Raw genomic sequence first — 15,106 nt, forward strand, 5'->3', positions numbered from 1 at the left:
GTCCAGTTTCTCAGGGTGACATTCTTCTCAAGGGGATACCAGAGCTCAACTTGAGCTCACAGTTACATACTGAAAAGTTTCAAATGTCTAGTTTTTCTTTGCTTGGTAAATAGCCATAGTAAAAAAAACATGTTGCCTTACTATATACACAAAAACTTTTGTTTCCACAACATGTTCTCGTTTATTTTCTGCTAGATGGATCAATATCATTATTTATTACGACCATTACTCCAAGGATCTGGGCCAGAAGTAAATACTGCATGAAAATTTGAGGATAGAGGACCCTAAACCCCATCACTCACTCCCAACCTACCCTACCTAGGAGGGGGGCATGGTCCCAAATCAGGTACTGGTGTAGACTTCCTGTAAAAATGTAGAATAAGAACGGGGAAATCCTTTACAGTAACTTTTGGATGTTTTCATGCAGTACATTATTTCATGTATAAAACACATTCAAATTGGAAACTCCTCTTTACAACAAAAAAGATCCTGAACACCCAAATCTGTGGTCATATAATTTTGTTCATATTTTGAGTAGAATTATTATATTCTTTGAGGTTTCTGTTAACCTGCCCAGTCCAGAAGAGAATTACATCCTGCACCTTCCTCTATAGAGTGTTATTTCACTAGAGAAAGAAAATTACCTCCACTTGGGATTCAAAAGTGAAAGAAAATAACCCTTCGTTCGACAGACACTTCTTACTTTCCACTGGGAATGGTGGTTTTCTCCACCCAAAATGCAAGGGACTGTCCTGTTCTTGCTACATCCTCGACTAGGGTAGTGGACACACCGGCGTCCTTCATCCCGAAGCGCAAGTCCCCGCACCACAATAACCGCCCCAGACCCATCCAAAGCTGCCACGAGCCACAAGGTTCTGGAGGGTGAATTATTGCTGGGTACTTAACCACCGAAGGGCCAACAGCACATCTCATGTATTCACAAGGTACAAGGCAACGTTTAAGAACCCGCCTCCCCAGCAAAAGGCTCTCAAGAGTGTAAAGGAGATGGGAGTTTTGTAATGGAGAGGGCTGGGAGGAGGGACCAGAACATGGAGATCATTAGTGATCAGCAACTTAGAAGGTGGCTTTGGCATCTGCACTCTAAACTGATTACGCTTTAATGGGCAGGGATCTAAATACAAATCCTTTCCCGATTCAAATAATCAAGAACGTTTGACACAGTCAGCATCTGCCTAAAGGCAAATGCCCCCCATTCCCCGAAAGTGGGGCTGGTCAGGGCAGCAAAGTTGGATACGCAGAGCTCACAGTGCACAGCGGGACTCGGGCAGGGCTCAGCGTGCCCCTCCTGCGCTGCCCCCTAAGTCCCACCTTCCTGCAGGAATGCGAGGGGGGCCACGAATACTGAAACCCATTTACATTCATGGACGCCTCACAGGCCTGGAACTTAACGTGAACCTCATCTGTCTCTAATCCTGCCAAGCCTGGAGGCCCCGCCTGCTCTCCCCCTTCAACAGCAGGGTGCCCGGAATCCCGCCAGGGAAGAGCAAGCCGTTGGTGCTCCCGGGGTCTGCACTGCATGGACCAGAGCTGCCTCTTCCGGGCACACAGGCAGGATCCCCCGGGGTCCCCACGGAACTTTCCCTGCGCCCCTCCGGGAATCTCACGTCGCGAGTCCACGAGGCCGAGTTCGCACAGCGCCTGGGGAGTAGGGAGTATCCCTCCAGGAAAAGCCACTAGGGAACCCACCCCACACCCAGCCCCTCACCTCCCGCGTCCTGGAATCTGGGGATAGCGCTGGACCTCCCACTGCCCAGGGACCTCAGACGCCCTCTTGAGAAGCACCACTTAGGCCATCTCCAGGCGTCAGGAAAGATTTAAGGGCCAACAAAAGGGAAGCCAAGCGCTTCCATCAAGGGGTTCAGAGTCCAGACCCGCGCTTCGTGCACCCTCACCATGGGGTCTCGTCCAACCACGGCCCGCACTGGGCATCAGCCCAGCTCGGCATGGGAACGCCCGGACAGACAGGGAACCGAGATCCATGTACCCTGAAAGGGTCACCTAAGGGCGGAGTGACCCCCGAGTCTAGGGACACCGGTCCGGGCAGGGCGTGCACCCGCGCTCGAAGCTGCACACTCGCGCTCAGACTATCAGAAAGCCACCCCCTCCTCGGCCTCTGGAAACACTTAGTCGGCCCCAGAGCGCGGCTTATTGGAACCAGCCCCAAGCGGCCGGGGGTGCGGGCCGGGGCGCGGGGCCCGGCCTGGCGCCGGGCGAGTCCGCACGGCCTGCCCGGCGCCCCGTGGCCCTGCCAGTGGCCCTCGCCCAGGACTACCGGCGCCAGTGCGGCGGCCAGGGCGCAGCAGCCGGGAAAGGGGCGGCCGCTCCAGCCGCGAGCCCTCGCCTGTGCGCGGAGCCGGCGCTGGGTCCTACCTGAGGTCTGCGGCGAAGAGAGCAGGAGCGCAACGGCCGCCCAGACCGTCGGGGCGCACCGCGGCGGCAGCCCCGAGCCCTGGGCCATGCTGCGGGTCGTGGGGGCCAAGTCGCCCTCCGCTGCGCGCGAGCTTCGGACCTCGGGCAGCGTTGCGGGGCCGCACAGCGACCCCTTTCTCCGCGCGCCGCTCCTCTTTCTCCCAGGAGCTTCGCAGGCTGCCCCCCTCGGGGACCTCGTGGCCTTCCTCCTCTCCCGGCTCAAAGGCACCGCCAGACTCCCGCGGCAGAGCGGGCGCGCTCGAAAGGCTCCAGGCGCGGACTCGGAGTCCAGCTGGCCGTCAGGACTAGGGCGGGGGGACCGCCGGCGGGCGGGCTCACTGGAGCAGGCTCCCCTCCCCGCCCGCCCCTTGGGCAGAGCCGAGCCAGCGCTGGCGCCCTCTGCTGGAGGAATGCTTGGAACGCTAAGCCTGGGGACGCTGCTGTGTCGCCGGAGTTGCCTCCTCCTCCTGGCCCCTGGGGAAGCTGAGTCACAAAGGTTGCGCCTTGGAGGAGTCTCATCGGACTTCACCTGCGCTGCCCACGCCGCAGAGGCCTCCCCAAAAGTTGTCACCCACCTACAAGAGGCGGGACACTTGGAGACCTAGGTCACAAAGCAGACTCCAGCAGGGCACGTTTGGAAGCCGCAGGGTCCCAGAAACCTTCGGCGAGGAAGGAAGCAAAGTAGGTGTTTGGCAGAGATGTTCAAGAAGGGAGCATGACCGCGTCCAGCCGGCGCCTGCTATGAGGACAATCGAGTCTCTCCAGAAGCTCCAGCTGCTGGGAGCGCTCGGAGGGAGCCACGGGAGCTCAATGCTATCTGAAGCCACTGGCTTTTGGTTTACTCTTAAAAACAAATTGTGTCATTTTACCCATTAAAGGCAGTACACTATTTGTTCCCTGCAGTGCCCCCAGAACATGCAGAAGTAATTTACTTCACTTGTAAAAGACATTTTGAACACAATTCAAATAGCATATTTTCTTGCTTATTCTTGGTTTTGCTTAGCACATGGGAAGGTCTGGATTTGCAAGGATTGATTCTCCTGTTTGTAACTCAGGAATTTTCTTTGTTTTTCCTCCATTCGAGAAAGGATTTGATTCCCCTTGTTTGGTGAGATTTATCTTTTAACTCATTACCAAGCAGTTTGTTTAGTGCTTGTTTTTTTATTTTATTTTTGTTTTTCTGGAGTACTACCCCCTGTTAAGTGGGGTGAATTAAGGAGAGCACTGGCCTTGGCGCCAGACCCGCAAGGCCCTGAATTTGCCTGCTGGAGCTGCCCCCAACAGCTTCAGACAGGGCCGGAAATAATAGTTCTCTAGCTCTGATCTGCTAGTAAAGCTCCTAAGCCAGCCCTTGCCTCACCCCTGCTCAAATTATTCAGATCTCTAGTTAGCTCCGCCCAATTTGTCTTGGAAACATTTTACACCCTTCTTTTTCCTAGTACAGATTAGAGGATCAGATTACAGCCGGCCAGGGGCTGCAGGTAGTCCAAGGGGAGAATGGGAGCCGATTCCTGCCCAGCTGCACCCCTGGTCTGAGTGATAAAATCACTGCTAAACTTCCCAGACCCTTCCTGCCCACACTGGTCTGGTCTGGACTGGGGGCTGCTCTCCAGAGTGTTGAGGTCCTCCTGTTTGTTTATCTGTGGGGTTTTCCTCCTTTTACCTCTCTGTGGGGCCCCTTATGGATGCTTTTAGAGCAACTCAAGTTTTAAGAATTAGTCTTAAAGCACTCACACCCCCCGCATTCTAGACCTGGTGAAAGGGGCTGCAGAGAAGGGTCTTTCAGCTCTGCCCTGGGAAACTGGCCACCCAGTAAGGCTCTAGGGGCTGTGCGCCTCAAGGAAGGAGATCCTCACACTTTTGGTGATGGCCCAGAATTTCCCTTCAATAACCCTAGACTGTTTTGCCCTGCCTCTCACTCCCTCCTTCCCCCCTTTTTGCTTGGTTCAGAATTGAAGGGTAGACATAGTTGTTGGGATTGAAGGGTCAAAACAGAAGCTTTCACCAGTTAGAAAAATGTGACTGCAACCCAAGGCCAAACCGGAGCCATGGATTCTTTCCCACCTGTATTAGTTATCAAATAATGGCTTCAAAACAAATTGTCGCAAAACATTAAAACCTTCAGACCTATTTATCAAAATATCAAATAATTAAAACATTAAAAACTTCAGATCTATTTATCAAAAGATCAAATAATTTCAGCTGTTGTCTTAGTTACTTCCTCGTTGCTGAGACTAAATATCCAACACCCACAAGTTAAAGAAAGGTTTACTTGGGCTTACAGTTTGTAGAGGTTTCAGTCCATAGTTGACTGGCTCCAAAGCAGAGTGGCATGGGAGAGGGGCATCAAAGAGAAGAAACATTTCATGCCAGGGAAGGCAGAAAGCAGCAAACAACAAGTAGCCTGCCTTTGCCTTTTGTATTATGCAGACTTTAAGCCTTTTGGGTGGTGGGGCAGTAAATCTATTCATCCACACCCAGAACTATGCTAATTCCAATCAGTAGACTAATTTATTGCCACACACCCTTAGTCCTAGTATCACACACCCTAAATCCAGTGACCTCCCAAAAGCCCTACCTATGAGCACATGAGGCTTTGGGGGTACCTCTAGATACAAGCCATAACAGCTGTCAACCAAAGCTGCAGTCATGGGAAACTCCACAGGCTGGAAGATTCTCATACATTAATCTAGATGGCACATGTTGGGCAGGTCAGTGCTGGAGATGTGTTGGACCTCAGTCTCTGGCCACATGGACTACTCTGTAAGGCCCCTAGGCCATCTTCACAGCATGGCAGCTGGCTAACTGCCCCTTACCCCAAAAAAAAGCCAGGTAGAAACCACAGTGATGCTTTTTATAACCTAGTTTTGGAAGGACACAGCATCATGTCAGTAATATCCTACTGGCTATATGGGTAGGCCATCTTTATCACAGGAGCACATAGAGCAGGAGAGAGGAACACTGAAGACTGACTGCAACACCACCATAGGGGACCTTCATATGCATCATATGACAACAACACACAAGGGGAAGAGAAACAGCAGGCTTGGTATAAGCAAGAGTAACAGAAAGAAGCCAAGAACTCCTATACCAGCTCGAGCAGGGCCATGCAGGTGTCTGTGGAAGAGCATTCCAGATGGAGTGGGGAGCCAGTCAAGGCTACTGGGTCAGAGGTGTCCTGGTATTATAGATAGGTAAGTTAATAGGGTCCCCGTCAAGGCCCCAGTCCTCAAGGTGCCAGCCCTCCAGGAGCCAACACAGCAAGGAGCCAACATGGAGAACAGTTGAGGCACATTCACCGGTCAGCATTATAAAAGAAGAGGCACTACTTTCCCTAGAGATAGCAGTAATTGACATTCTAAATGGGAAATTCCTTGTATGTGACTTGTTTTCCCATTTGATCCCCATTTAATCAATATTACCAGGGTGACTGTACTTGTAATCTTATTGGTTAGTTGTGGTTTTGTGCCACTTCATACCCACCTTGTAAATTTCCATTGGGTCTGATAGTTTTGTCTCATTTTGTACCCTCCTCACCACATGGCTTTGCTGTATAAAACACTTTTGAAAAGAGGGGTGGCCAATAACAATGAGTGAAATTGAAAATGTAATAAAAAATTTACCAACAAAGAAAAGCCCAGGTCCTGATGGGTTCACTGCTGAATTCTACAAGACATTTAAAGAAGAACAATTGCCATTACTCTTTAAACTCATCAGGGAAATTGAAAGGGAAGCAAGGCTTCCAAATACTTTCCTGGAAGCAAGTTTTACTTTGATTCCAAAATCAGGGAAAGACCCAAGCCAAAAAGAGAACCACAGGCCAATCTCCCTAATGAACATAGATGCAAAAATCCTCAACAAGATACTGGCAAACAGAATACAGAGGGTCATCAAGAAGATCATACACCCTGACCAAGTCAGATTTATCCCAGGGATGCAAGGATGATTCAACATCCATAAATCAATAAATGTAATACACTATATTAACAGAGTCAAGGACAAAAACCATATGTTCATCTGAATAGATGCAGAAAAGGCATTTGACAATATCCAGCACCCATTCATGATAAAAACCATACAGAAAATTGGAATAGAAGGTCTTTATCTCAACCTGATTAAGGCTATCTATGAAAAAGCAACAGCCAACATCATACTAAATGGTCAAAAACTGAAAACTTTCATGCTAAAATCAGGAACAAGACAAGGATGCCCGCTATCACCACTCCTGTTCAATATTGTTCTGGAAACATTAGCCATAGCAATTAGAAAAGAGAAAGAAATAAAAGGAACAAAGATAGGAAAGGAAGAAGTTAAACTGTCATTATTTGCTGATGGTATGATACTTTACATAGAAGACCCAAAAAACTCAGTCAAAAGTCTGCTAGATCTAATTGATAGATTCAGTAGAGTAGCTAGATACAAGGTCTACACTCAAAAAACTTCTTATATGCCTTCTTATATGCAAATAGCAGACTTGTTGAGAGAGAAATTCAGGAAATAATTCATTTTGCAATAGCATCTAAAAAAATGAAATATCTAGGAATCAACCTAACAAAGGAAGCAAAAGACCTCTACACTGCAAACTACAGCATTCTGAAAAAGGAGATTCAGGAGGATATAAGAAAATGGAAAGATATCCCTTGCTCCTGGGTAGGAAGAACCAATATAGTGAAAATTGCCATACTTCCAAAATTGCTATATAGATTTAATGCAATGCTGGTTGAAATTCCAACAATATACTTCAAAGAACTGGAGAAAACAATCCAAAATTTCATTTGGAACCAGAAGAGACCCAGAAGAGCAAAAGCAGTTCGAAGCAACAGAGACATGGCAGGGGGTATCGCAATCCCCAACTGGAAACTATACTACACAACTACTGTGATAAAAAGAGCATGCTACTGGCAAAGAAACAGACCTGAGGACCAGTGGAACAGATTAGAAGATGCAGAAACAACTCCAGACATACTCCGCCACCTCTTCTTTGACAAAGGAGCCAACCATCGTCATTGGAGGAAAGATAGCCTATTTAATAAATGGTGCTGGAAAAACTGGATTCCCACCTGACAAAGATGAAAACTAGACCCATACCTATCACCATGCACTAAACTAAGATTGAAGTGCATTAATGATCTAAATATTAAGACAGAAATGCTAAACTTGCTGAAAGGTAAGTTAGGTAGAACTCTTGGAGACATTGGTATTGGAAACGACTTTAGGAACAAATCCTCAGTAGCATGGGAGCTAGCCCAAAGAATCAACAACTGGGATCTCATCATATTGAAAAGTTTCTGCACTGCAAGAGAAACCACCAACACAGCTAAGAGACAATCTACAATGTGGGAAGAAATTTTTAGCAGCTGTACCTCAGACAAAGGTCTACTATCTAGAATATATAAAGAATTGAAAAAAATCAGACCCCCCAAATTCAAAGGCCCAATTCAAAAATGGGCATCCGAAATGAACAGACATTTCTCACACGAAGAAGTAAAAGCAGCTAATAAATACATGATAAAACGTTCAACATCACTGGTCATTCAAGAGATGCAGATGAAAACAACACTGAGATTCCACCTCACCCCCAGAAAGAATGGCTGCTATTAAGACATCAAGCAATAATAAATGCTGGTGGGGTTGTGGGGAGAAAGGAACCCTTCTCCACTTTTGCTGGGAGTGCAGACTGGTGCAACCACTGTGGAAATCAGTATGCAGATACCTCAAAGAGCTAGGACTACAGGTTCTATTTGACCCAGCTATTCCCCTGCTGGGTATCTTCCCCAAAGATTTAAAAGAATCATACCACAGCAATATATGTGCACCTATATTTATAGTGGTACAGTTTGTAATAGCTAAAGTTTGGAAACAGCCCATGTGCCCATCAACTGGAAACTGGATAAAGAAGATGTGTGTTTTTTTAAAAAACAAAATAGAGTACTACTCAGCCAGAAAGAATGAGAATCTCGAGACATTTATAGCTAAATGGATGCATATTGAGGCCATACTCTTAAGTGAAATAAATAGGACACACATGTGTAAATACCGAATAGTTTCTCTAGTGTGAGAAACTGAAAGTGTAAATAAGGATGAAAATGATTAAAATGAATAATTGATAAATTGAAATAGGAAAAGGTCCAAAGGTGTAGGGGTGGTGGGAGGGGAAGGGGAAAGGGAAGAAGGGAAAGGAAAAATTACGAGAAAAGAAAAAAATGGAAACAAAATCTATGTAAATAAGGAAGGGTGAAGGGGGTGAAGGGCACATAGGTAATGGGGGAGAAAATAAGGACTAAGATACATCATGTACAGGTACAAGCACCCAATGATAAATGTAAATGTATTGTATACCTAAAATGTACTGATAAAGGCATTAAAAAAAGAAAAGAATAAAGTTCTAAATTTTGATGGAATCTCATCTATCATTTTTTTCTTTTATACATCATGTTTGTTGTATCCTATGAAATTCTTGCCTACCCTAAATTCATGAACATTTTCCCTTATAATTTCTTCTTAAAGTTTCATAGTTTTATTCTTTCATATTTAGGTTCATAGATCCTTTCAAGTTATTTTTATTTATGGAAATAAAGGGTTGAGGTTAATTTTTTACATATGGATACCAGGTGTTCTAGTACCATTTTTTGAAAACATTATCTTTTCCTCTGCTCTTGAGTTGAGTTTATGTTCTATAAAATGTTAATGTTAAATAATCTTTCAAAAGTCAGTGGACCATATATGTGTGGTTCTATTTCTAGATTCTCTGTTTTATTCCATTGATCTATATGTCTTTCCTTACACCAACATTGCCTTGATTACTGTAGCTTTAGAATAAGTCTTAAAATTATGTAACAAATGTCTTCCAACACTTATTTTTTTTCTTTTTACTTTTCTAGATACTTTGTACTCCTACACAACTTTCAATTTTCAATATCCAATTCTTCATTTATAGCAAGTATACATAGACCTGAATTTTATATATACCTTGTGTTTTCTAATCCCGCTAAATTCAAATACAAGTTCTAGGGGCTCCTAAAGATTTCTTAGTATTTTCTCTGTAGATGATCATTTCATCTACATATAAAGATTTTACTTCTACCTTGCCAATCCTATCCTAATTGTGTCTTTTTATTGCCAGACTCTTTTAGTTTGGGCCTATGTTTCAAAGTTTAATGGACAGATGAAGAGTTGGCATATCTGCCCTTGCTCCCCACCTTAGGGAGAAAGCATTGTATCTTTTCCATTCATATAAGGCATTTTTGTTGGAAGTATGGAGTACATGGCTTATCTGTTGAGAAGATTCTTGTCTTTTATAGCTTTTACCCTGTGCAGCTGTAGAATTTAGTCCAATACTTTTTCGGCAACTACTGACTGGATCATATGGCTTTTTCCTTTCCTCTGTTAAAATAATAGCTTATAGGGGTGGATCTTCCAATGCTGAACCAACACTCCCATCCCTATAATAAAGCCACTTTCTACATACTTCCAGATCTGACTTCCAATAATTTATTTTGTTAAACAAATATTTATCTATGTTCATACATTTTTCTTGTATTATCTTTATCCAGTTTTAGTATTAGCAATATGTCGATTTCCTAAAATGAGGGGAGAAGTGTTCCTTCTTTCTTCGGCTTTAAATGTTTGATGTTATTTATCAGTTAAAATGTATATGAGCCTGTTGTTGTCACACAGGTAGGTTTTCAAGCTAGGAATATACTTTCTTTAATAGGTGGTGTTGAAATTTTATATTTCCTCCAGAGTTAGTTTCATTAATTTGTCTTGCAAGGTACTTCCTAGAAGATGTCAAATTTATTTCAAAAAAGATTTTTGTAATATGCTTTCTATATCCTTTAAAATTCTGTAAAATCCGTGGTAATGTCCTCTAAATTTTGATATTGTAATTTTAAAAATGTACAATTGATATTGTGTAATAGGAAGAAACATTCTAAAGAAGTAGGGGAAGTGGGAGTGATAGGGGAAAGGAAAGAAGGGAAAAGAAAAAATATGAGAAAAGGAAAAAAATGGAAACAAAGTCTTTGCAAACAGGGAAGGGTGGAGGGGGTGAAGGGAGGTCAGGGGAAGGGGAAAAAATAAGAACCAAGATACATCATATAAAGGTACAAGAGCCCAGTGATGAATGTAACTGTATTTTATACCTAAAGTGTACCAATAAACTTAATGGAAAAAATATGCAAATCAATAAATGTAAGACACCACATAAACAGAAGCAAGGACAACAATCATCTCAGTGGTTGGAGAAAAAGCATTTGAGAGAATCCAACATCCACTCATGATAAAAATTCTGAAGAAAATAAGTGTAAAGATATTTATCTCAATCTGCCAAAAGCTATGCATAACAAACTAATGGTAAACATCATATTAATTGAAGAAAAGCTAGAAGCTTTCCCTCTAGAATCATGAACAAGACAAGAATGTCTGCTATCACCACCCTTGTTCACTATATTTCTTAAAACATTAGCCAGAGCAATTAGACAAGAAGAAACGAAAATGATGTGTACTTGAAAAGAAGCTAAATTATTCCTATTTGCAGATGATGTGATCCTCTACATAAAACACCTCCCAAAAATCCATCAAACAACTCCTACAGTTAATAATCAAATTCAGCAGCATAATAGGAAACAAAGTCAACAGTCAAAAATCTATAGCAATATTGTATATCAAAAATAAATCTTCCAGAGGTAAATTTGGGAAATAATACCTTTCAGAATAGCACCAAGAAAAGTGAAATGCTTGGGAATTAAACTAATCAAAGTGAAAGACTTCTTCAATGAAAAATACAGTACTATAAAAATGGAGTTTGAAGAGGGCAACCAAAAATGAAAAGACATCCCCTGTTCCAGGACAGGCAGAACCAACATAATCCAAATGTCCATACTTCCAAAACTGATGTACAGATTTAATGGAATCCATTCAAAATACCAATAACATTCCTCAGAACTAGAGAAACCAATGCCTAAATTCATATACAACCTGAAACGACCTAGAATAGTAAAAGCAATTCCGGAAAACAAGAGAAAGGCTGGGGCATCACAATCCCATACTTCAAGTTATACTATAAAGCTACAGTGATAAAAACATCATGGTATTGGCAAACAAAAACAAAAATAAAAACCAGAATTGTGGATCAATGGAACAGAATAGAAGATGCAGAAACAACTTCAGGCTCACTCAACTACCTTATCTCTGACAAAGGGGTCAAATATTTTTGCTGGAGAAAAGATAGCCTCTTTACAAATGGTGCTGGGAAAACAGGCTATCCACATGCAAAAAAAAAAAAAATTGAACTTGGACCTATATCTTTCACCAGGCACTAAACAAATAAAGAAATAGGTAAAAGAGCTAAATATTGCAACAGAAACACTTAATTTTCTGGAAGACAAAATAGGTAAAACTCTTGAAGACATAGGTGTATTCAAATGTTCTGAATAGAATCCCTGTTGCACAAGAAAGTATACCAAGAAAAAACAAGAGTGACCACATCAAATAAAAAAGTTTATGCTCAGCAAAGAAAGTGTCCATCAGAGTGAAAAGACAACCTACAGAATGGAAAAGAAATATTTACCAGCTACTTCTCAAAGGACTAGTATCTAGAATATATAAACCATTCAGGGCTGGGGATTTAGCTCTGTGGCACCACACACCTGCCTCATAAGCACAAGGTCCTGAGTTCAATCCCAAGGACAAAAAAAAAGGTCATGCTAAGTTTGTTGAAGTTGTAAAACTTGCAACTTGCCATTACTAATATTTAGGGGTGGTGCTCACTGTTGGACATATGAGACTGCAGATGCTCTCAATTGTGAGATCCGTAGTGAGTTGCCACATAGTGATTATTTTGAATATTTTGGTCTGAACTTCAAACTGCATATTAGTCCTTCAAACATGACAAATCAGAACACTCCAGAATATATGAAAAAGATAAAGCAGCATTTATTTGAAAATTTGTGCATGTTACCTCAGGCACCTGGTATCCAGATGCAAGGTATACCAGAAGGTGTTGTTCATGAGGACAGTGGCAATGAAGATGGAGAAGACACAGACAGGAGGATTTCTATTTGAGCACCAGACAAGCGGATAGCTTGTGATGAAGAATTCTCAGATTCTGAGAGAAGTAGGTCTTAGAAATGTGGCTGATCATATAAAAGAAGCAAAGAAAGCTAGAATTGAGGAAGACAAGAAGGAAAAGGTAGACAAAAAATCAGATGTAAAGGAAGAAGATAAATTAAATGAAATAGTGGTGAAAGAACAGATTCCAAAGGAGCCAAATCAGAACAATTCGGCAGTCCTTGAATTGGAGTCTTCCAAATTTAGAAAATCATTAGAAATTGAGGAAACATTGGGATGAAAACTTTTCTTTTTGAAGACTTTGAGCTTCATTTTACATTACATGGCATGGACTGTATTTTCTAACTACTTTTTTTTTTGGTACCACCGATCGAACTCAGGACCTGGCGCTTGCAAAGCAGGTGGTGGCACCACTGAGCTAAATCCCCAGCCCCGGACTGTATTTTCCAAGTGGCTTTTTTTGTTTTGTTTTTCTTGGCAAGTTTTATTGTGAGTTTTTCCAATTCTGAAGCAAAATTTCTTTTCTCCACCATGCTTTATGTGATAGTATTTAAAATTGATATGAGTTATTATGTCAAAACTGATCTATTAAAGTAATTGGCCTTCCTGGGCTGAGTTTTCCATCTTTTGTAATAAACTTTGTTAAAAATTGTACTTAAAAAAGAATTCAAGATATTAGACCCCCTTAAATAAAAGATACAAGTAGAAAATGAGTAAGTGAAATGAATAGACACTTTTCAGAGGAAGAAGTAAAAATGAGCAATAAAAACCGTGAAAAAAATGTTAAACATCACTAGCGATATTAGTCATTACTTACTAGACTCAGATGTAGGAGAGTACAAAACGTCTGTCTGCATGCTGGAGACCTAAAGGATCCAGTTGAGAGCTTGGAGCCCATGATGATGTCCCTTGCAAGTCCATATCAGGAGGCTGAAGGATCTGTGGCAAAAGGCCAAAGGGCCAGTGCAGGAAGATGAAGTATGTGTGCCAAAGAGCTGAAGGATCTGTCAGAAGGCTGAGTTATCTGCACTGGAAGCCAGGAAATGGTGTCAAAGATGAAGACAAAAATTGACTCTCCCTTGAAGAAAGAAAACAGCCAAAAGTCTTCTGAAGAAAAGCCATCAAAACTCCTCCTCAGAGAAGCAGTTGCGATGAAGTTTCTCCTTCCTTTTAGGAAGATCAGCTGAAATACTTCCCTCTTGTTCTTGTTTTTATACTGTTCTGACAACAATCCTCCTTAAAGTGGGTCTTCCACATTCAGAGCCATGCTGATTCAATTCAAGCTGGTCATTCTCACTCAAGTTGACAAGTAATTTTAGAAATTTGAGAAATGCAAATTAAAAAAGAAACACAGATTTCATCTCATTCCAGAAAGAATGGCTATATTCAAGAAATCAAATAATAACAAATATAGAAGAGGTGTGAGGAAAATGGAAAACTTCTTTGTTGTTGATGGGAATATAAACTACTATGGAAAGCAGAATGGAGATTCCTCAAAAATCTAAAAATAAAAATTCTACCCACTGCCCCAGAACCATCATGTAGTGTCTGGATTTGCACTGCAGAGGAATGGGCCAGGGTGGGGGTGGGTTGTGCTCTAAAGGCCACGGTTATGAGCTCCAGAAGATAGAGCAGAAGTGAAGGACAGGAAGGGCCTCTCTGAGGCTACACAATGAAAATTGAAGCCCATTGGGAAAGTGAGGAAAATCTCTGCAATAAAGGCACACTGGACCACTGTGGTTGGTAAGTTGGTGGGATCACCACCTCCCATAGGAACCTGGACTCACTTCAGGGGAAGGGCAGCTGGAACCTGCAGTAGAACCTTGCAGATTTCAATCCTGCAGAAGGTCAAAGAATTCACCTTGGGCCTTGCAGCCAGAAATCAGCCTGAATCTCAGCAGACTACAGGTGGCTTGGTGAGACTAATCAATTTAGATTTGCACACTGCTGCCCACATTGTCTACTGCAACAGCAGAGACAAACCCTGAAGGAAGCCCTTTTTTATTTGTTTGTATTTTTTCTTTTCCTCTCTCTCTCTCTCTTCTTGTTCTTCATTTATCTCCTTTTTTGTTCCGGTTCCTGTCCTATTTTGGATTTTTCCTCTCTCTTTCTTTTTCTCAATTCTCAGTATTTTTATGAGCCCTTTTGCTGTTTGTTCTATTCTTGTCTTTGTTCCTTTGCATCGTCTTTTCCTCTTGTCTGAGTTTTCAAAAATTTGCATGATCTTCCTGTGTCCTCTAGCCTCACTTTTAACCTTTTCCTCTCCTATCTCTCTATCACTCCTCCCCAACTCCTTCTAAGACCTTGTCCTGAAGGGTAAATTTGCTATATGGAAGGGTATATTTACTACAAATATATTTTGAGCTGGTCCTCAATTTTGATCTAGTTCGTGTGGTCAAAGGTGACAGATTAATTGCTACCACAAATTGTCATTTACTAAGTTGTGTTTGATGCTATTGTTGATCCTGATTGTATCACTTGGGATAAGGTGTCATGGTTGATCTAATCAATTGTCCTCCCTGATATTCTGAAAATGAGGTTCCCTAAAAGTCATTAGAGACTCAAAGCCTAAAAACCAGCTATACCTGGAAGACACCTCTGAGAAGCA

General features: G+C 42.6%; 1 protein-coding gene and 1 pseudogene across 1 annotated transcript in view; one reads left to right on the top strand and one right to left on the bottom strand.

Annotated features, from left to right (window-relative positions):
• Ror2 (ROR family WNT receptor 2) overlaps positions 1–2,756 on the bottom strand; it is a 239,964-nt gene extending 237,208 nt beyond the window's left edge. Inside the window, exon 1 of the mRNA XM_004870050.3 lies at positions 2,392–2,756. Coding sequence (XP_004870107.1) covers positions 2,392–2,479 — 88 coding nt within the window. The 5' untranslated portion in view covers positions 2,480–2,756. The remainder of the gene's footprint in view (positions 1–2,391) is intronic.
• Positions 2,757–3,436: 680 nt separating this feature from the next.
• LOC147829437 (histone deacetylase 2 pseudogene) lies at positions 3,437–12,723 on the top strand (annotated as a pseudogene).
• The last annotated feature ends 2,383 nt before the right edge of the window (positions 12,724–15,106 follow it).

The sequence above is a fragment of the Heterocephalus glaber genome, unplaced genomic scaffold (genome assembly GCF_053883595.1).
Source record: "Heterocephalus glaber isolate CG9 unplaced genomic scaffold, H.glaber_assembly_v1.0 deba00000621, whole genome shotgun sequence".
In the NCBI taxonomy this organism is placed as follows: domain Eukaryota; kingdom Metazoa; phylum Chordata; class Mammalia; order Rodentia; family Bathyergidae; genus Heterocephalus; species Heterocephalus glaber.